This window comes from Rousettus aegyptiacus, unplaced genomic scaffold (assembly GCF_014176215.1).
Source record: "Rousettus aegyptiacus isolate mRouAeg1 unplaced genomic scaffold, mRouAeg1.p scaffold_m13_p_1, whole genome shotgun sequence".
Lineage (NCBI taxonomy): Eukaryota > Metazoa > Chordata > Mammalia > Chiroptera > Pteropodidae > Rousettus > Rousettus aegyptiacus.
Window position 1 is genome coordinate 32,699,116 of NW_023416284.1, and position 24,732 is coordinate 32,723,847.

At 32.4% G+C, this 24,732-nt stretch overlaps 1 protein-coding gene across 4 annotated transcripts in view; it reads right to left on the reverse strand.

Moving 5' to 3' along the window:
- The window catches only part of AGBL4 (ATP/GTP binding protein like 4), a 992,639-nt gene that overhangs the window by 886,644 nt on the left and 81,263 nt on the right, over positions 1-24,732 (reverse strand). Inside the window, exon 2 of one of the 4 annotated variants that reach the window (XM_036233753.1) lies at positions 8,934-8,979. The exons of the other annotated variants lie outside the window; for them this stretch is intronic. Coding sequence (XP_036089646.1) covers positions 8,934-8,979 — 46 coding nt within the window. The remainder of the gene's footprint in view (positions 1-8,933; positions 8,980-24,732) is intronic. 4 annotated transcript variants of the gene reach the window in all.

Sequence of the window (24,732 nt, forward strand, 5' to 3'; positions counted from 1 at the left end):
CAGACAGATGAGAGAAGCGGAAAATTTGAGAATAGGTAATTGAGATGTCCAATTTGAAGAATGTGGCGAAAAGATGAAGAAAAATAGAGACTCAGAGACCTTTTGGACTCCACCAATCACACTAGCATGCACATAATGGGATTCTCAGATGGCAGACAGAGAGAGAAAAGGACAGAAAGAATAATATCAGAAATCTTCCCAAATTTCATAAAAATCATTAATCCACACATCAAAGAGATTCAAAGAAATCCAGGAGGGTAAACTCAGAGATACGCACTTAGATCTATTATAATAATACTGTGTATGGTTATATGGCTAAAGACAAGAAAAGAACTGGAAAGAAAAGCAACTCATCACTTACGAGGAATCCTCAATAAGATTAACAACTGATTTCTCATCAGAAATAATGGAGTCTGGAAAGCAGTAGGATAACACTGAGAGCTGAAAGAAAAGCTTTCGACCAAGAATTCTACATCAGCAAAACTTTCCTTCAATGGAGAAGAAAGTAATACATTTCCCAAGAAAACCAGAAACAAAACAGAGGGAATTTCTCACTAGCAAACCTGCCTTACAAGAAATACTAAAAAGAGTCCTTCAACTGAAATGAGAAAGGACACTAGATAATACCTTAAATCCACAAGAAGACATAAGGTACACAAGCAAAGGTAATGAATTAGATAAGTCTATATTTAGAATAAAAAAAGAAGAAGAAACATTTTGTTTGTAACTCTTTTCTATCTGAATTTTAAAATAATTGCAAAAAGCCATCATCATAAATATGTATTCATAAGCATGCATGTATAAAGATTATATGACGATAACAGCACAAATAAGGCAGAGGGAACAAAGCAATACATAACCAAGTTTTTGTATTGGAACTATAAGATTAGCCACAACTATCTTGAGAAAGAACAGAGTTGGAGGCATCATGCTATGAAACTATACATAGCTATAGTATTCAAAACGGCATGGTACTGGCTTGAAAACAGACACCAGTAAAACAGAATAGAGAGCCCAGAAATAAACTTGCACCTATATGGCCAATTAATCTATGATGAAAGAGGCAAGAATATATAATAGAATAAAGACAGTCAATTCAATAAATAATGTTGGAAAAACTAGACAGATACATGCAAAAAAAAATGAAACTAGACAACTTTCTTACACCATGTATGAGAATAAACTTAAATAGATTAAATATTTAAATATAAGATCTGAAACTATAAAACTCCTAGATGAAAACTTAGGGAATAAACTCTCAGACATTGCTCTTAGTAGTATTTTTTCTGATATATCTCCTCGGGTAAGGGAAACAAACAAAAAAAATAAACGAATTGGACTACATCAAACTAAAAATGTTTTGCACAGCAAGAAACAAATCATCAACAAAACAAAAAGACGACCTACTGAATGGGAGAAGACATTTGCCAATGATACATCCGATAACAGATTAATATCCAAAATATGTAAGGAACTCATACAACATAACGACAAAAAGCAAAAAATCCAATTAAAAAATAGATATGAATAGACATTTCTCCAAAGAGGAAATACAGATGGCCAATATACATATAAAAAGATACTTAATGTCACCTCACACCTGTCAGAATGGCTACCATCAGTAAATCAACAAACAAGTGTTGGTGAAGATGTGGAGATAAAGGAACTCTCATGCATTGTTGGTGGAATTGCGAATTGATACAGCCCCTATGGAAAACAGTATGGACATTCTCCCAAAAATTAAAAATAGAACTACCTACCTTATGACCCAGCAATTCCACTACTGGGTATTTATTCAAAGAAATCTAAAACGCTAATTCAAAAAGATATATGCTCCCCTATGTTCACTGCAGCATTATTTACAATATTCAAGATATCAAAGAAACCTAAGTGCCCATCAATAGACAATTGAAAGAAGAGATGGTACATATGTGCAAAGAAATATTACTCAGCCATAAAAGAATGAAATCATTTGCAACAACATGAATGAACAGGGAATTATGCTAAATGAAATAAGTCAGATAGAGAAAGACAAATACCATATGATTGTGCTTATACATGAGAACAAAATAAACAAAACAGAAATAGACTCATAAATACACAGAACAAACTGATGGTTGCCAGATGAGAGGAGGGTTGGGGACTAGGTGAAAAAGGTGAAGGGATTAAGAAGTAAATTGGTAGTTACAAAATGATCACAGGGATGTAAAGTATAGCATAGGGAATATAGTCAATAATATTGTAATAACTATGGTGCCAAGTGGGTACTGGAGTAATCTGGAGGATTACTTCATAAATTATATAAATGTCTAACCACTATGCTATATACCTGGAACTAATATAAAATAATACCGAATCTCAACTCTAATTGAAAAATTAAAAATAATTATTAAAGAAAAGATATGAATATTAAAGGTAAAATTCAAGAGAATTATTTCCTCTGAGGAAGGAGGGAGGAGATGTGAATTAGTAATAATAAATAGAAAACCCCTAAAATACAATCTAAAGCAAATATGCAAAATTCTAAGGTCCAATAAGATATTAAAGTATTAAAAATAAGATTTATAAACATTACTATAAAAAGATAACCTCAATATATTAAGTATAAAACATATTAAGTGTATTTTTTAAATATTGGCAAGAAAAACAAATCAGTGTAAGGTTAATTTTAAAGATGATATTTTGAAATAAACCCTCCACCTCACTCCCTCATTCTGCTTCAAGTGTAAATCCCTACTGTAGAATTTCTCCGTATCTCTGCAATATTATTCTATCGATTTAGAATTCCTTATCTATTTAGTCAAGCTGGAAATTTCATACTTCATAAATATTCAGCTAAATGGCAGCTCTTTTACATAGCCTTTCCAATTTTAACACCCACCTCCAGGCCAATTAATTTTGTAGTATAGCTCTGTGCTTACCTTTATCATGAATTTTAATCATTCATTTGCATCTGTAAATTCTCAAAAGAATCACATCTGATTCTTCCAAAAACATCAGAACTTAGCACATGCCTGGTACATAACAGACACTCAGAGAATATATTATATATGATAAATGAACTAGAACTGCTGAAGGAACATGGCTATCCATGTCAATCAGTCATAGCCTATAAGAATAAAATCCAGGTGTCTGGAATCCTGTCATCACAAATTCTCATTACAAGGGCATGCACAAGAGAGATTCGTTTATCCTTTCCTCAACTCTTAGCTCATTTCTTTGTCCCAGGTCTATCAGGTCATCCCTCTTTCCTCCCACTCTTCTAAACCAGAGTTTTCGAAGGCCACAAAAAATATACCATAAATCTCTCATAGCAATTTTATCATTTCTCCCAGGTCAGCCTATACCTTGGAGGCAGCATAGCCTTACAATCTGAAATCTGAGCCTGATGATCTACTGGCGTTTCCCTAAGTGTCACAGACTATTTAGATTAGGTGGCACCTCTGGGTTCAAAGACTTCATAGCTAACATGGCTGTTATTTCCCATCTGTGGAAGAGACCAGTTCTTTTGCTCTATCAACAGCACATGGAGACTGACAAGTTACCACTAAAGCCTCAACTTGGAGGACCTGGCACTATTTGTAGCTCTGCTTCTTTATCTCACATATCATGTGGTCCAACAAATTTCACATGATAAGAAGAATAAGAATAGTTCACTGTTACATAGTACTTATTATATGATATATGTATATATCACTATATATTACACACACTCATTCGATCTTTATAACAGACCAAATGATGGTGTTTCTATTATTACTCGCTTTTTACTAATAAAGAAAATGAAACAGAGAAAATTGTTTTTAATGTACTCTGAGTCATGTAGCTTGGAATCAAGAGGTATGGCTGTCTTCACTCTTCACCAAAATGTTACATATTAAGTCAAAAGAACAGTAATTGCTTTCAACTCATTGTATACATATCTAAATGGTTATTTCTGACCTTACAGAAAAAAAAAAAAAGAGAAAGCAAAATGAAAAAGGGACTGCAAAACAGGATCACAATATGAACTAGAATACTAAAAATTTTAAACACACTTTTTGCAAATGAATTAAGGTCCTAAATGGGAAAGGGGACTAATCAAGGTCATATCACAGTAATCATCAGAATGTCCTTTCGTACCCAAGTTTGAAACGCCCTCTATATCTTTTAGTAGGATATAGTCTTAGATTCCTGCCTTAGAGCCCTTCTTAGTTTCAGTACATGTCACTTCTGGACAAGCTTTTTCTTTTAATGCAAATCTTGGGGTTCCAGTATTTCTATTCCAGGCTCTGCGTCATAAACACCACATTAAGCTGTCTTCTTCATAAAACTGTCAACAAAATTCTTTGTATGTGGTACTAGGATGATTAGGGTGGACAAGTTGAAAGCAGTCACTCTGGGCACTTACTCTAGGTATCAAAACATTATATGAAATAAGTCAATTTTAAAAAGTAAAAGAATGTTAAACCTCATGGAATGTTAGAGCTCAAAGAGTGAAACTTAATATATGCAATTTTTTAAATAAAAGAAATCAAAGAACTAAATAGAGAGATATTCTATTTTCATAAACAGGAAGACAGCATTGTCAAGATGACAGTTCTTCCCAAATTAATCTATCGAATCAATGCAATCCAAATCAAAATCCCAGCACAATAAAGCTGGAGAAAAGGGGAATGAAGTACTGATAAATGTTATAACATGAACGAAGCTTGAAAACATTATGCTAAGTGAAAGAAATCAGTCATAAAAGACCACATACTATATGAATCCATTATATAAAATATCCACAATAAAGAAATGCACAGAAATATAAAACTAATTAGTGATTGCCTAAGGAGGAGAAGAATTGAAAATGACTGATAATTGATACAGGGTTTCTTTGGATGGATTACATAAATGTTTTAAATTTATATTTTGGTGATGGCTGCACAACTCCATCAATATGCTAAAAACTGTACAATTTAAACAATAAAGCTGTCAAAAGAAAAAAGCCTGGCCAAGTTAATGACAACTCAAAACATCCTATGGTAGATCACATATGCTACAGCTAAAGGATAGGAACCCTCTCTATCCAGATCTATATTCCAGAATTGGGCTAAATTACTCTAGGCCCTGATGAGGAGGAAGAAGTCCTATAACTGAAGTACCATGGCTTTAGAGTCAGACCCAGGTTTCCCTGTTCTGCCAAGTACTTACATTATGACTATGACCTCATTTTATTTGCCCATAAAATAAAAACAAACATAATTTGCAGCAAGAGGTTTTGAAAGAATATACGTAAAGCATCTAGCATTATTCCTTAAGCATAGGAGGAATTCAACAAATCAAAGCGCTTATTATTTTTATTCAGAACTTTGCTGAATACCACTAATTACCTACTTATACTATTAATATCCTGTTTCAGGATGGAGATGATATCAACATATTTTGAGAGTATATGCAATGGGGATTCTAATCCTACTGCAAATTCTACAACCCAAATTGAACTTCAGCTAATAACTTTTGAAAACTATTTGGAAGGGTTTTTTTTAAATCTTATATACCACCTGCTCACAACTCAGCCCCCTCTGCAGCTTCCCATTAGGAAGAATGCCAAAACAACAAGCTAGAAAGAAATGTCACAAAAATAAGTATTGCCACAGCATACCTCTCAGAATCACTAAAAATCAACAAGCATAATTCCAGAGTACAGGGGAAATGCCAGGGGAAAAAAACAAACACATTTCCTCAAGCGAGACCCATATAAGTTATGGAAATAGGTATCAGGAATAAAGAAGGACCGCTCTTTCATAATACAGTTCATTAATCCATCTCAAAAAGATTGTCAAATGTGAAGGCAAAATATCACATAAACCTTTATCTATCTCACTGATGCTTTTCCAAAATATTACAGAAAACATAGGTAAACGTTTTTCTGATTACATATAAATAACAACATATAAATAAATACCCCAAGTCCACTATGCAGAGAAAATTTTTGCTAATATCAGCAATACTCTCTTCATATTTTTTCTATAAATATCCAAGTTTTTACATGATTGAGATCAAACTATGTAAAAAGTGACACAAACTTTTTTCACTTAATATTATATCCTATAGATAGGTATTACCTATCTACTCTTGCACAATAAATTAACTCAAAACTCAGCCACTTAAAATAACATATATTTATTATATCACAGCCTCTATAGAATAAACCCTTTGCTACCTTGGGTTTCTGCTGAGCGATGATCTTCAATCTTATAAGTCCTATTCTTTCATTGAGAGGATTGATGAAGCACAGCCTGAAAATCTTTAGAGAGCCCTCTGTCTAACTTAGTACACTGGTCCTTGAACTTTCTTAGTTTCAACAAAAGATTTTACAGTCACATCTTCAGTTTCATTCCATGACCACGTTCTTATGAGAATACCCTGGATTTTCTCTTTACCTGGAAGAAGTAATTTTAGAATCACTTGTCACCTGGAAAGGCTGAGAATTTTTTAAACCCTCAAGTCCTGGCTCCTTCATGCCTAACAGTCCTTTTAGTTTCTCGCTCTCTTCTCACATTTTACTATTAGCAGCAAAAAGAAATCAGGCAGCACCTTCAACATTCTGTCTAGAAATTTTCTTAGCTACAACATTCAGCTTCTCTTAGTGCATTTTCTTCTTTCCATATAACTGCAATGACAGTGTTGCTAAATGTTCCATCACTACATGACAAAAATCTTCTTTCTTCCAGTTTCACTAAGATTTTTTTCACTTTCCTTTATGTTTTCAACTGAAATATTCTCAAAGATAGACTTATTTCTTCAGTTTCTCCAGTGCTATGCAAGATTTCACTGACACTCTACTTAAAATCTAGAAATAGTGTAATAGAGGGGATAAAGAGGTCCAGCCCAGCCTGAGTATAGAAACCTTTTGAACATCTCATTAACACCCATGGAATCCAACTGTAAAAAGAGAAAGGAGTTTGTACAATGTAATAAAGTATAACCTCACCTAGACTCACCTTAATAAAGACCAAAACCAAGCTCAAACAAAAAACTTAGGAAAGACAGTGTTTGGAGGTTGAGTCCTCTGTTAGGATTCCCAAGATCATCCCCGGGTTTGGTAGTTCACTAGAAGGACTTGGAGGACTCAGAAGAAGCTGAACTCACAGTTATAGTTTATTGCATGAAAAAGACACAAAGCAAAATTAGCAAAGGGAAAAAAGAACATGGAGTGAAGTCTAGACAAAATGAAGCACATGCTTCCAACAGTACTCTCCCAGTGATGTCACACAGGACAAACTAAATCCTTCCACCAATAAATTATGACAACACTTGAGAAGTTTTGTCTACCAGGGAAGCTCACCTGAGCCTAGGAACCCAGGGTTTTGGTGGGTGATTATTCACTGAAGCTCTAGACCCTCAGAAGGAAAGCTGATGTTCACCATTACATTTTTTACATAAACTCTCTAGACAAATTAGTACTGTTTTCTGTACTAGCACGAAGCATGCAAAAAACATCCTTATCAGAATAGTCCAAGGAGCCAGCCAAGGGTCAGTCACCAAAAAAAAAAAAAAAAACACCAACAAACCAACCAACCAAACAAACAAAAAAAAACGCCCTTCTTGGTAATATGCAAGGTTTAAGAAACTCATGATTCCTGAGTTAACTCTTTCTTGCACAAGTGCCAAAGTAAAGAGGCTGGGGAAACCCTTTAGGCTTTCCTTGTGCCTTTTCAGAGTCTACAACTAAGTTCACATAAGTTCAAGATGATTAACCAGTATTTGAACTGATAGCAAATCAAACATCATCTATTTAGGGGATAAAAACAGAAACATAATTTCTACAATATATCATTCACATTGCCCAGTTTACAATAAAACATTACTAATTTATAGATAGATAATAAAAAGGAAAAAAAAATGCAGTTAATAGAGATCAACGCTGCGATGGCCCAGATTTTGGCTTCAGCAATCAAAGGACATAAAATTTCTATCACTGAATTATCTTTGTTTCTTTCATAGTCCTTCTCACATCATGCAATTATAAATGTTTGCTAACTTCTTATTGACTTTCTCCCATTAGATTTTAGTTCCTCAAAGTAGGGACCACATTTTTTGTTCACTCCTTGCCTACCATTATACATGAAACATAGAATATACTCAATAAATATGTATTAAATAAATGACATATGTAAATACCTACAACACAAAAGGATCTCAGTAATATTCTCTTTATGAAATTATTACAAGAAATGCTAATGAAATTTGCAAGCCCAGTAGCATCATGGATGTGTTCTCCTGAAGAATTTTCATCATTTGTCTTCCTATTTATAATATGCTGGTATCACATCTTAAAATATCAAGAGCATAGTTTGAGAGGATTCCTTCAGTAGAAGAAATGGCTCCAGTGGAGCCATGTTTACACCTCAGCACTAATAGATTTATAATAGAAAAATATCTGCTCATTTATATCTATAATAGAAAAAAAAAAACTTACTAACACAGTTTCTTGATAGAAAAGATAATATAGTAAAAACTTACTAACACAGTTTCTTGATAGAAAAGATAATATAGTAAAAACCAGCAACTACACAAGATTGACAACCCATAATTGATAGTTACCAGAGAAACCAAAGTGTACATACTTAAAGCAGGAGCAAAACAAAGATCATATACAAGAGCAGAAGCTCTTTAAACTTTGAAGGGTAGCCAAATGGCAGTTTTTGGAGAGGAGAAGAAAAAGAATAGTTATGGTCTCCTAATTATTATAAATCACTTATAGAAATGAGTAAAAATAACCACCAAAAGGGGAAAAAAAGATAGATGCTTTACACAGCTTCCCTGGCAAGCATTATATTTGACCTTTATGTATTTGTTTGGAAAATAAACCTATTCTTTCCTTTCTTATCCCAGGTTTTTATCACACTTCACCTGAACTGTTTAAATATTCTCATTACTGGTCTCCAAGATGTAAGCCTTACCCAACCACATACATGGAATCTCCAAATTGCCTTCATGCCAATTTTCCTGGTAAAAAGGAAAAAGGAATGCCGTATAAATTCAATAGATATAGTCATAAAACAGCTCTATATCAGGTATTGGCAAGTCTACTTAAATTGAACAAGTAATTTAATCTTATAAAACTCTAATTTTCATTTTTTGATAATAAGACTCATTTCATATAGTTACATGAAGGAAAAATTATTAGGGTATATGTAAAATCCTTGAACAAGGTAAGGCACTCCATCATTACTTGTTGCATAAATGAATGCCATCCAACCAAATAATGGAAGTCCACTATCTTCTACCCCTTATTTTTCTTCAGAGCATTCATCATCGTATCAAATGTAAATATATATTTAAGTTATATATCTAAATATATATTACATATAGTTATATGACATGTATTATATATAACTATATAATACAAAAACATATTTATAACATTTAAACATATTTATGGACTAAAAATATATATCATACACTATATTATATATTTATTAATATGTTTATAAGACTATCTCTTCCCACAAATATATCAGGTCTTAGAAGGCAAAACTTTGTCAGTTTTGGTGGCAGCTATATCCATAGAGCCTAGAACACTATCCGACGCATAGCTGGTACTCAAAATTTCTGGCTTTATTTCTTATCTACTACAGGATTAAGTCTAAACAGATTACCAAGGCATAGAAGGCACTCATTAGTATTTAACACTAAATAGTCTTCTAGCTTCTCTGACCATGCTCCTCCATGTCTCTCAGCCCTTAGGCACACAAAGGTACTCATTTGCTTCCTTAAACATAAAAATACTGGAGTAGTCTAAGAGAGATGATACTTCCTGAACTAGGAATTGATGGTAATAGGACTGAAAGAAGCAGACAGAATGCTGAAATGTTCTGAAGATAAGATCAACGGAAAATGCCAATAGATTGACTATTGGAGGACTAGTAGACTCCGTATTTCTGGCTTGAGAAATTATGAATAAAGGAGGGAATGGGCTCAAGAGAGAAATCTAGAATTATACTTTAGATAATATTATTTTTCAGATATCTGTGAGAAATCCAAGTGAAGACATCAAGCAGACAATTGAACACGTAGTCAAGAGAGGAGGTCCACTTAGAAAATTTAAATTTAGGAATAATTAAATAGAAAGAATGAAATAACAGAGAGAAAAGAGAAATAGATCCAGAACCATGAGCTGAGGAACTTTAACTCTTATGACCTGAATAGAGGAAAAAGATACAACAAGAGAGATTGGGAAGGAGCAGCCTGTGAGACTGAAGATAAACAGAATGAACTCATTGCAGAGTCCAGGAAAGAAGACTGATTAAAGAAGGAGAGAAGAGTCAATGATGTTGAAAGCTACTGAGATTAATTACTGTGAAGACAGAACTATAAATTTAGCCACATAGTGGTCGCTGATGATTTTGACAGTTTCAGAGGAGCAGTGAGAATGAAAAACAGATTGGAATGAAATAAAGAAAAACTGGGAGGCAAGAGAGCAGAAACAGTGTGAGTGTTCAAAAAACTGCTTCTTCAGAACACAGGCACTTTGCAAGCTGAACAGAAGAAACATCATCACGAAATTAAAAACAATGTCAATATTTTCCAATTCATTATAAAAATGATTTAATGTACAGAGTACTCTTATTTATGTTTCTCCCATAGAAAAAAAATTGAAACTTTTTAAAGTTCAATGACCCACAGTTCTAATATAACTAAGGTCTTCCCACAAGAAGATGAGAAAATTAGTTTTGTGCAAGGCAATTTAATTTACATATGTAATTCATTTAAAATTCACATCACATCTGTGAGGTAAATATGATTTTCTCTAGTTTAGGTGAGAAAATGATTTTCATAGAGGTAGTAACTTGCTCAAGGTTACAAACTCAATGGTATTAAGAGAGCTAGATTCTAATCCTTGCCAAGAAAATGCTAAAGTTTCTACTATGTGATACTAAAAATTAACTGCTAGCAGTTAGAGGAATACTCTCATAGCGTTTTTACTCAACTGTATTTTAACACTTTGAATTTCAATTATTCACTTACAGATTTGTCTCTCCTCAATGCCCAGTAAAAATCTTGACAATAGAAATTATCCTATTTATATTTGTGTCCTTGTGTTCCTGGCATAATACACGACTCATAACAGAAATTCAGTAAATATTTGGTGAAGTAAAAGTTGAATGAAAGAACACATATGAGAATTTCAGTGGCGTGTATCTTCTATTGTCCCAGCGGCATAAATATTAATTCACTCGTGACTGCTTCATTTTATGGTCCAATTAGTACTGTGAATTCAATATAGTTCACCAAATATTTTCTGGACACTTGTTATCTTAGGGATTTCACTAGATGTTGCAAGGTAAAGGAAATGAATTCTGAAAATAATAAAACAAAACCCCTGCCTTTGAGATCTTCATATAAAAATAGGAAAATAAAAATAAGTAAAAATAAAAAGGTAAAATATGATAAATACATTGAGAAGAAGAAGAAAGACATTGGGCTAAAAAAAAATTGAAATGAGACTTTAACAGAGTAGTAAATACTAGATATAGTCATATACGCTATCCCAAACATTAAATTGAAATCTTTTAAGCATTAAATTGAAATCTTTTAAAAAGATGTGTCACCCTAAAATACATGAGAATTTTCATTTAAATTCAAATCCTTTAAGTTTTTCTGAAAGACAAAAAGGAAGACACTAACAAATAGCAAGATGTGTCACATTTCCAAGATAAGAAGACTATTACAAAGCTGCTATTATTTCACAAATAAATGTAATTCCCACCAGAACCTCAATGTCATTTTTTTTTAAATAAATTGACTCAAAAATTTATCTAAAACGCTAAATAAGTGAGCGGAGTGTAAAATTCAGGACATGGAGGAAAAACGATTGATGCCCAACATATTCCTGAGGTACATCTACAGAGTTTCTACCTTTGTAACCAAGAATATGCATTTTAATAAGAACTCTAGATTATTTTGATTAGGAGGTCTAAGGAAAAAATTTTGTAAACCACAGACCACCTGTAGGTGTGTGTGTATGTGTTTGTGTGTGTGTGTGTGTGCACGTGAATCTAAGCTATAATAAAGGAATCATCATAAAAATCAGTAGAAGAGAAAAATTATTTAACAAATAATTATGAAAATAGCTACTCAGAAAAATTTAAGTTAGAATTTCAGTTTACAATATGCATCTACATAATTTTGATAAGAATTAAAGAACTAAACATATGGAACAAACCATAAAAATACTAGAAGCAAATAAGTATACATTTTTTTCTGATTTGGAAGAATTTAGACGGATTAAACAAAAACAATGATAGGAAATATAAAAATACGTAAATTCTTTTATGATAAAAACATGACCATAAAATTAAAATATATCAACTAAGAAAAATACTGGCCACAAAGATAATTAAGGCTTCATATTTTTTCTTTTTATTAAATTTATTGGGGTGACATTGGTTAATAAAATTATATAGGTTCCAAGTATACAATTCAATAATACATCATATGTATATTGCATTCTGTGTTCACCACCTAAAGTAAAATTTACTTCTGTCGCCATATATTTGACCCCCTTTACTCTCATTTACCTACCCATATTCCTCATTTCCCTCTGGTAACAACTAAACTGTTGTCTGTGTCTATGAATTTTTTTTTGTCTTGTTCATTTGTTGTTTTCAGTTTTATATACTACATAGTCTTAAACCATAAAGAGATCAGATATACCAATAGAGAAATGCTAAAACTCCAACAGAAAAATGACACGAACAGACAATTCACAGAAGCAGAAAAGCAAATGTCCACAAATATTTGAAATAAGCTCAGCCTTACCAAAGATCAAAGGAATCCAAATTAAAACAATGAAAGGCCATTTTTTGCCTATGAAGATAATGAAAGGTTCCAATAATGATTGTTCTCAGTACTGGCATGTATATAATGACTGTCTCACACCATTTGTGGAAGTTTAAAGTGGTACAATCTTTCTGAAAAGCAACTAGTAGTAGTAGACTTTAAGAGCTCCAAAAAAAATTCAGATCCTTCAAAATTATAATTTCACTTTTAAGTACAGTATTCTCAGGAAATGAGAGGAAAGACAAAAATTTACATATAACAACGTTAAGTGCATTATTTGTAATAACAGTAGCCATTAAATGTTCAATAATAGTGAAACTACTAAATAATTCCAATCACCACATAATATTCTGTAATATGGGTTATTTAAATAATCTTTTAAACATTTAATGACAATAAAATGTTCATGATATAATGGAAAGTGAAAAGCACAAAAAAAATTTTTCACTCTTTATAAATAATCTCTACTACATTTTTAAAAATTGTGTTTCTGAGTTTTCTAGAAATCAAAAGGAAATGCGCAGTTAACAGAATTTATTTCTAACTTGTATTATTATGATTTTTAATTACAGATTATCTTATTTGCACTACAATATCTTGTACATGTTTCCAATAATGAGTATATATTACTAAGTTAATATTTAAAAGTGACTTAAAATTTAAAACACATGGTTTGGTCTTTTTATTCTTTTATTATATTTTGAGCTTTGGTAAAGAAAGTTCCTAAATTAGCCTACCACTGAAGTTGCACAAAATGATGATAGAATTGTGATACATCTTAACTCTCATTCAATTCTCTTCTAATATTAAAGTTTTTCTAAACTTCAAAAAGATTAATGTTTTTTAGAAGCCAAGATTGTAACTATATCTAGTATAATTAAAAGATTACATTAGTTATCATGAGTCATTATCGAAAGGTAAAATGGTAAGTATATATTTAATTATCTTTTTAAAAAAATCCTGTTCCTCCCCACTCCTGGAGGTGCTCTTAATCAATAAAATGGCTAAAATTCATGTCACCAGAAAAAGAATAGAATTTTATATATGACCAAATTAAGTAATTAGAAAATGGACAATGTTTGGTTGTACTTATGGTATGAAGAGAAAATGTTATTTTATGCCTGAGCCTTAAAAATGAGTATAACAGGTGTGAGATGGTATCTCATTATGGTTTTTATTTGCATTTCTTTAGTCAAAACCACAATGAGATACCATCTCACACCTCTTAGAATAGCTATTATCAACAAGACAATAGCTTGTTAATAACAAGTGTTGGAGAGGAGGTAGAGAAAAAAGAATCCTCATACACTGCTGGTGGGACTGCAGATTGGTACAGCTACCATGGAAAGCAGTATGGAGGTCCCTCAGAAAACTAAGAATTGATCCATCTGATCCTGCAATCCCTCTACTGGGTATTTACCTCAAAGACTTGAAAACATATATCTGAAAAGATATTTGCACACTGATGTTCAAAGCAACATTACTTTCAGTGGCCAGGATATGGAAGCAACTGAAGTGTCCTACGATAGATGATTGGCTAAAGAAGTTATGGTACATATACACAATGGAATATTACTCAGCTATAAGAAGAGATGAAATACTGCTATTTGCAACAACATGGATGGACCTCGAGATAATCATGCTAAGCAAAAAAAGCCAGACAGAAAAAGTTAAAAATCACATGATATCATTTATACGTGAGATATAAACCTAAAAGCAACAAACAAACAGGACAAACAAGCAGAGACTCATGGAAAAGGACAACAGACTAGTGGTTACCATGGGGGAAGGAGGGAAGAGGAGATAGATGGGGTAAAAGAGGTCAAATATGTGGTGACAGAAAAAAATCTAACTATGGGCGGTGAACACTAGATGCTATACACACACACACACACACACACACACACACACGTATGTATTATATATGCCTTACTGCTATATATATAAATATACATATATATGCCTTACTGTGTGTGTGTGTGTATATATATATATAAGTATATATGTGTGTGTATATATGTGTGTGTATATATGTGTGTGTATATATATATATACACACACACACACATATAAGTATATATGCCTTACTGCTAATATATACATATACGCCTTACTGCTAAATTGTACACCTGAAGCCTATTGAATTTCATTAACTAATGTCACCATAATAAAAAAATAAATTAATAAAAATGAAAATAACAAGAGCCATCCACAGAGGAAGATAAGGGGAAAGGAGGTCAAATACATGGTGACAGATTTGACTTTGGGTGGTGAACATAATATATAGATGATGTATCATTGAATTGTACACTTGAAACCTATAAATTTTATTAACCAATGTCACCAAAAAAAATTTAATAAAAAAATAAAAATAACAAAAACTGCCTTAAAGGGCTGTTTTAAATAAAGATCTAATGAATTAAACTATGTAAAACACACAAAAAAAACAATACTTGGCACATAGTTAAGTACTTGACAAAAGTAAACAGTGGTAGTAATAGTATTAGTCACTTTGATACTCTTCATAGTATTATAAAATTATTTGCTGTCAAATAATTACTCACTAATACTTCTATTTAAATTTCTCTAACTCTACATGTTTTTAATTTAAAATCTTAAGCTTATAAGTTTATTCTTACAGATAAAACATGTCATTTTTATTTCACCATCTAGTTTGTTGAAGAATTAATCTGCATGCCAAATGCTTCTCTATGAGACATCTATTCATCTGCTGACTGATATAGTTAGTGGTTAAGTTCTTTTTATGTAAGTTCTGATTACTTCCTTTATGTGGGTTAGACTGATAATTCAATATTAACATTTTGAATTCAACCAAAGAACTTTTTATATGACAATTACAATATTATATTCAAAGGTCTTTGTACTAAACATTTCTTATTTCATTTTACAAATTCAGGAAGCATTTTATTATATTTCAAAGATTTCCAGCTTTTTTGTAAATTGAATGTTAATCCCCCACAGAAAATGTCAACAGATACTTAAATGTTTGGTTGCAGATAAAATGATAATTCATATTAATCCTTCGAAATCATAGCTACTTATCTTTACTCTGGTACCTAAGAAAATAAGAATGTCAAAAAAACAGTTCTGAAAATGGAGATTTCTCATCCATTCTCCATTAGCCTAAGGTTAAAAAATATATAATGGTCTTGTAAAACAATGAATTTAGATTCTCAAAAAGGGTATAAAATGAATTACTGTATCAGTGGTGCAGCATGTGCATTGCGAATGTCTCAGTAAAGTTAATTTTCATTAAAAGCACCCTTTGGCCACACAGAGAGCTTTAAAATATATGACTTCCTTTGTCACTCTAATAATTAGCCCTTCTTCACTATGGAAAAATAAAATGTGATCAGAAGCTTTAGAAGCCAAGACTGTAAATCAAATAGAAAAATCCACAAAGCCAACTTTGGGAGACTTTCAGAAATACATAAATTTCTGAATTGAAGTACAGTAGTTGAGACAGTCTCAAATAAATCCTATGCCTGAAATCAACAATACCTTCCTGATACACTTAACTTACTTATGCCTATAGTCCAGGACTCCATGAATACTCTTGTTTGGAAAGATGAGCAATTTTAGCATCAAGGCCAGATGCACACAAAAGTCCATTCTGGGATCACTCTTTTTAAATATCATACTCTACAAAGTCATATGTGAAGATAATAATAAAATCACAATACAGTGGGAAGTAAAATCATTCAGACTGAAGAGTTATCTCTGTTATCTTTTCACTAGGGAACTGGGGTGCTGGGCAAGAAAGAGATTAAACAGTAGTAAGAATCCTTTATACATCTTACCTAATTTTATTCCCTAGAGGTATACTTTAGATTATCCTTATAAAGCTGAAAAAAATCATGGCTCCAGGAGGATAACTAATATTCCCATGATCACATAAGTGTCAGAGCTAGTATTTAAACCACAGCCTGTCTGATTCACTAGCTCTAAACACAAACTTATGCTAGAATAATGGTGGGGACATACTCCATATTCAATATTTTCAAAGAAATGTGTGGGGATACATTAGTCACCTTTAAGAATACCATAACAGCTTTCATTTCTTTGTAGCAAGCATTACTGATGGCCAGCTATATGGAAACACTGCTAGGTATGAGAGGGGTAGAAAAAGGTATAGGGTAGAGGAGGAGGGTATAATAAGAGATATGATTTTTGTCTTTAAAGAAGCTATAATCTAACAAGGAAGACACACATGTAAATAAGAAACAAAAAAGGAAGCACGAAATGAGAAAAATGCTAAGAGGCAATTTTCGTATTACAAAAAGCATGGGCTTAGGTAGATTTGAATCCTAGTTGTATCCTAGAAAAGATGTATATTAGGCAAGTTATATTTCCTCTTGAGCATGAGTTTCCCTCATCTATAAAATGAAAATAACAGTTAACTCAAAGAAGGTTATAGAAGACAACAAATGTAGTGCAACTAGCACATATTAAATCCATAACTACTATTGTTACTATTATTGGCAAGCTGTGATCACGGAGGAGGTGTGATCAGTTCTTTTTCCCGGAGAACTGATTGGTACACTGAAGGGATTCAAGAAAGTTTTATGCTAGAAATGACTAATGTTTCAGATTTAAAAGATATGTAAAATGTTTAAAGGCAGTTTATAAAAAGGAAGGGATGGAAGGAAGAATAATGGAAGGGGAAAAGGAATGAAGATAAATTCTAGAATGAAAGGAAAAATATAAAGGTATTATGGATCAAAAGAGATGGCATCATCAAGGTACAATAAATAGTCCAGACAAGCAGTCAAAATGGTCACATGACATGAAAATGTAAAGAACTCTCAACTGTTAAGTCATTCTAAATGTGTTTCAAGCAAGTTGTGATCAGTATTCACTATCTCCTTGAGTTTCTAGTACTTATAATCATGTCCACATACTAAAGGGTTTACATAGTGGCCCAGATGGACACAGAAAATAAAATGACACCAGCTTCCATCACTGGCTTATAAGTCTCTTTATATATGTATAAGTTGAGAGGTTGGCAGGGAAAAAAGGATGGAGGGTAGGAATGGAGAAGGGGGTGGTTAATTATAAGCAACATAACAGATGTCAGTTCTACCATATCTGCCACTAAATAGCATTAACTTATTTTAACCTGTTTGGGTGTATAACAGACAGACTCGTAAGGTAGCCTTCATAATCTCCAATCTCTGGTGTTCGCACCATTGTGTGAGCCCCCCAACCTGAGTATGGGTGAGACCAGTACTTTCTTCTAACAAATAATATACTGCAAAAGTGGAAAGATGTATGTAATCACAGGTACCTGATTACATGACTATGTTACATAATATTGCAACACCCATACCTCTGTCTCCCTTTCAGAGAAATAAATCAGCCATAGTGGGAAGTTCCACGTGACAAGGAACTGTGGACAGCCTATGGGAGCTGAAGGTAGACTCCACTCGACATCCAGAATGACACTGAAGCCTTCATTCTTATAACCGCAAGGGATTGAATGCTGCAATAACTTAAATGACCTTGGAAATTGATCCTTCCCCAGTCAAGTTTTGAGAAAGGACTTCAGCTACAGCCCACACCTTGATTGCAGCCTCATAAGACCTTAAACAGAATACTCAGTTAAACCATGCCCAGACTCTTCATCCACATAAATTATGTGACAAAAAATATATATGTGTGTTGTTTTAGTGCTAAGTTAGTGATATTATTTTGCAGCAATAAATAACTAATACAGAGAGTGAGAAACTAGACAATTAAATTTGTAAGAGCTATGTCTAAAATAAGTCAATAATGCACCTGAGGATTTCACATATGAGAAAAGTACATGAGTGTTATGATATCTGTTCTATACATTAAGGTTCTTTACTGTTTCCTTTTCTGGTCTCAGTTGTATTCCTAACAATTGCCCAGAGAAGTAACCCAATTGAGACATTACTAATATATCTCCTCCATACTAAGCAAAGCAGCCCCTGTATAATTGCATGTAACAGGCAATTTTTTCAAAAACATAATGTGAAAGATGTCACAGAACCATTGTCCAAAAATGTGTCTTCAAGTGGCTTGTCACGGTGTTTGAAATATTTCCATTACAGAGTCATTCTTCTGAAAACAAAACCATGTATCTTTAAAGATACTCTTTGAGAATGAAAATATCCTGATGAAGAATAACACATTAGATCTTTATCATCTACCGACTTTTATTGATTTAATTTACCATATACTCATTGCCCTAGCAAAGCCCTGAGAAAATGGAACGAAAAAATTTTCATTCATAACTGAATGAATGAACAGATTGATAGACAGATAGCATTTTAGGTTATTTTATAATTTCTAAACAACCTTCATAAAGAACCTTCATAAGATAACTTATTTAATAAAATATTAAATATAAATCTCCTAGGACAATGCCTGCCTATAATTTTTGCTTAACAAATATTCATTCACTCTCTTCCTTTTGATCCTAAAAAACATTTGGTTCCCATTTTTTTAATGAGAAAACTAAGTAATAGATTATAAATGACTTGCCAAAGATCACAAATTTAGTTAAATTGCATAGTTGAATCTTAAACCCAGGGCCTCGGACTATGAACTCTGTGCTTTCTCTACTTTTGCCTCTACTAGTTCAGAAAACAACATTAACCTATCACTTGAAATATGAAAGTCTAAATAACATTCTCCATTCTTCTTCAAAGGTATGTTTGGTATTTTAATTTCTTTGCCACTTAACATTAACTAGTATTAATTAAACAGAGCTTTATAAGAATTTGGAATACTACTTCCAGGTCTGCTACTTGTCAGCTATATGACCTTGGAAAATTCACTCTACTTTTCTGAACTATAGTTTCCTTATCCCTAAAATGAAGGTGAAAATAATGATAATGATGATTATCTAACATTTGCCTCAAAGTATCATTGACAAAAACATTAGATAATGAATCTGACAAACCTTTCAAAAATGAGACTTTAGTATTTTACAAATATGAACAATTGCTATAATTATAATAATTATTATCAAGTAGGTATCAACAATTATACTATCTTAATTAAACCAGTTTTTCTAATCTCGTGTCAACTAAAAGATTTGAAAATTAATATTTCTAATATTGTATTTGCTTTAATGTTGCTTTTAGGGAACAATTGATAATGTTATAAAAAAGAATTTAAGGCAAAGTGCTGACTGCCTATTCTAAGATGTGTGGTTTAAATTCATGCTAGAAAATAGCAACTTTGGACTGCTCTTCAACTAAGATGTGTTCCTAATCTCTTAAAATACTGTGTTGATAAGCTTTACATAGTTGGGATGTTTTTTCAATTAACACTTATAATTTTGCAATTTATTTACAACTTCTCACAACAGACTCCTGAAAATATGAAGCCATATAGTCTTTTATATCAAAGTGTAATTTTAAATGCATTCATGTTCTCTCATAAAAAAAACTGTCAATGTGTTAATATGAGCCTTTCTCTAAATATAGCACCCAATGCATGAGATTAAGAAGGAAAGGCAATGAATAAATTAAAATGATTTACTTAGTAAATTTAATGTTTATTATAAAATATAACTTTACCTATATGCAAATAATACACACCATAATGGCCCAGATTCATAACAGGGGAAAAAAAAAAACACATGTACTCAATTCATTATATTTATTATATGAGAAAACACTTTTGTGTTAAATTACCAAAGACTGACTTACCAAGTGATTCATAAAATTGGATTCCATCTTATTCATGAATTGTAGTGTTGGACTAACTAGAGTAACTCGCTTGTCTATCTGCATAGAGACAACATAATTGTTATTTTATTTCTTATTACTATGCATCATGGAATGAATTCTTTTAGGGGAAAAGGATAAATAATTTTCATTTTCATGAATCAACTAGCTTTTATATTTGCTGGTAAGATTAGAATCTATTGATACATTTTGCAAATAAATTAATAACTATTTGAAAATCATGGTTTTCACGCCTTACATTTGCTTTCAGGATAATGAAGTCAGAGCTTACACTGGTGTATCCACAGACATATAACAAACCACAACAAAATTCTGTAGCTTAAAACAATAGTGTTTGTATTATTTCCTCCAATTTTGTGGGTTAGCCACAAAATTGGTCCATCTGGGCTCACCTTTGATAAATATGAGTCCAGAGTTCAAGAGAGAGGTATGTACTAAAGATATAAATCAGTGTGTAGATAATATTTAAAGTTAAATAATCAGATGAGATAACCAAAAGGCATAACTGTAGTTAGAGAAAAGGTACAAGAACTGAACGAAACATTCCAGAGTTTAGAAAGTAAAGAAGGGAGTGAAATATATGATGACAGAAGAAAATTTAAGTTTGGGTGGTGAACACACAATGCAATATATATATGACGTATTATTGAATTAAACACTTGAGACCTATATAATTTTATTAACTGATGTCACTCCAATAAATTTAATCTAAAAAAAAGAAGTGAGGTGACACCAATAAATGTAAAGACATGGCCATTAAGATAGAAAGAAAAATAGGGAGTTGGTATACATCTTTGAAGCCAAGAAAAGTAATATATCAAAGAGGAAGGAATGGAAATAGTCCAAATGGGTCAAATCCTGCTAATAGAATTATAAGTATATATGATGAGAACTGTAATTTAGCAACCAATAGGCCAATAATGACCCTGAGAAGAGCAATTTTGGAGGAAGGGTATGACTTTTGAAAGCCTGATTGAATGAGCTCAGGGAGAAAGGTACTAGAATCAGACAACTCTTTCAATATTTTTTCTGTAAAACAGAACAGAAAAAAGGAAGTAATAGCTGATGGGGAAACTAGAAATATTTAAAGATAGGAGAAATAATTGCATATTTTTTTATATGCTGATAGAAATGATATAGTACAAATAATAATAATAATAAAGATAGAGGAAGAAATTGCTGAAATAGTAACTTTGAATATGAGGGAAAAAATGGGATCTAATGCACAAGGACAAAGGTTAACCTCCAATAAGAGCAGAAAGGGTTTCTTCAGTGAGAAGGAAAAAAAGAATATAGAGCATAGATTTAAGTGAGTTGGTGGATATAGGGTGGAAATTTGTAGAACTGCTCTTCCAATTGCTTTCATTTTCTCTATTGATTCTACATTACCTATCAGACACTGTGCTAGTCCATATGGACACAAAGACAAAAAAAGCATTGTCCCAGCCTTAAGGATATTTCTTGTTTGAGTGACAGAATAGAGGAGGATACCCATAGACCCAGATAGGAAAGTCAGGAAGACAATTAGGATTGAGGAGGTTTCCCAAACTTGGGGCACGTCAGATTTGTGGTGCCTTTCAGACAACCTCCTTCATAATTTTGCACAGAGCTAAATTTAGTTATAACCATGTATGATCAGTTAATAAATATATCATTATAACATCTCAAGTCCTCTATTACTATTAAAATAATTTTAAAAATGTGTACACATATGTGTGTCATTCCTTCTATATTCTGTCCATTGGGACTCAGAATTCAAGCAATGAATTATTAGTTTAAAAATGTCACTCATCTTACATAAGAGAACTTATTATTTCTAATACATAAATATTAGAAGAAAAAAGCATGTTGAATACATCAGAAAAATATCCTTTTCCCAACATAGTAGGAGCTAATTTATGTTTCTGACATCATAGTATTCAGATAATTTGCACATGGGTATGATTCAAGTTAGCAGTCTATAAAAGATTGCTAGGATATAAAATCCTGTTGTATATTATGGTAATTTACCTCCACATTATTTCATTGTTATAGATTCTAAAGCTCTCACTAGCTTCTGGAAAAAAAACATGCAGTGATAATATATGGTTTGTTCTCTGTTTGCTTTCAGAAGTAAAAATACTAAATAAAAATTAACATGGAAAAATCTGAACCTAATAGGCAGTTAGGCACTTAAAGAGAATCAATCAGTGTAAATATGAACAGTTATATGCTACCAATGGAATAATACTACTGAACACTACATTTTTACTGCAATAGGTTTTCAGCTACACAGGAAAAAATGCTAAAAATTCTTTCCTAATAGTATCCAATGACACTCTTAGGAAACCAAGAATGTGTTGGACAACACTAGTGCTATGGATATGCATTTTCTATTAAGATTTGGTAGAACTATTATATCAGCACTATGAACTTACAGGTCTGTAAACCAAAGTCCAAAAGGAACATTTCCCATTTCCCCAACTATTCCCCAATGCCTAACTGCTCTAATCAGATAGTTTATGGTCAAACTCATATGATGTCCTCTAATAAATCAAAATTAATACCAGCTTCAAAGTCCTCATACGTGAGACAGGAAAAATGAGAAGAAATGGTCACTACCTGATAGAATGCAATGAACAATCGAGGATTCAGCCTTGTCCATCTCAGATGACTAATGCTAGGAAGTTATAATGAAATCCCTGTGCCAATATTTAAGAATGGTAGAAAATTTAAGATTGTGTGTGTGTGTGTGTGTGTGTATGTATCACCAGTGATTTCTTAAATTCACATCTGTCAAACAGATTAGCTGTTTCCAATTATACCTTCCCACCCCATTTTAATTATTTGATTTTCCATTGGCTACTTCAATTCCATAAAAAATATATTAGTTTGTTTCTAAACCAATAATAACTATCATTCAACATAAAACTGATTTCGTTCCAAATGTTTGACCTTTCTTACATCATTTAATCTTTACCATTTCTCTCTCTGTAAGGTAGGTATAAATTTTACTTCCAGATTTTTGGAAAATGAGGCTCAGCTAAGTAACTTATACTAAGTCACACAACCAGTAAGTAGCACAAACAGAATTTGAATTCAAGTCTGCCCGACTCCAAAGCTCCTTCTACTCTATAACTCACAACTATGTACTAGATTCTATTTCAAGTCCATCAGGGAATTAAAAAGAGGAGTAAGAAATAATTTATGCCATTAAAGGGCTTATTATATTCTAGGAAAAAGTAGCTAAACTACAAAGCAGAATACAATATGCTATGAGTCAAGTTCAAATAATTGGTTTAGTACAAGGAGAAATTACACATCTGATTATTAATTTCAGAAAAGGTTTTATGGAAGAGATGACATTTGAAATAGGTCTTAAACAATAAAATGTTTTATCAAAAGGTGAAAATTTGGTAGTGAGAGTAGGGGCCGCGGAAGGACAGAGTCAAAGGACTTTCTAAGAAAATAATGAAGAAAAACCACAGCAAAAACATGTTTAACAATCAATGAATACTTCAGATTGACTACAGCACTGGATAAATACAGTGGAGTGAAGCAAAGAAAAACTAGAAACAGCAGATGATTCCATACTGAAAGGTCTTAAATAGCATATTAAAGAACTTTTATTTCATTCAGAAGGCAGAAGGAAGTTACCGAAAGTTTTGAGTAGAGAGTGATGTGATTCAAGCTATGCTTCAGGAAAATAACTTGTACAAAAGTACTCTTTTTACATACAGAAAGAAAAATTAAAAAATAGTATATACAATATATCAAAATGGTAGAGGCCTGAGGAAGGAAGGTAAATTTTGAAATTATTGCAATAGTCCTGGCAGCCTGAACTAAGACAAATGAAAATGGAAAAGGTGCAACAGTGTGAAATCCAAACACTTCATCAAAACACAGAGTTAGTAAAAAGCTTAGGTAAATCAGAATCCTTTTAGCACCACGTCTTCCTAGGTGGTCTCCCATCCAAATACTAACCAGGCCTGACCCTGCTTCCTAGATCAGATGAGATCGGGCATGTTCAGGGTGGCATGGCCATAGACTAAGACTAAGTATATAAATCTTGTACATAAGCAATTCTTGCATATAATTAATAGTGAATGAATATTTGTTGAGTGAATGAATGTTCAATGAGGAAACTGAAACTCAAGAAAATTTAGAACTTTTAGACATAGACATTGAAGGAGTA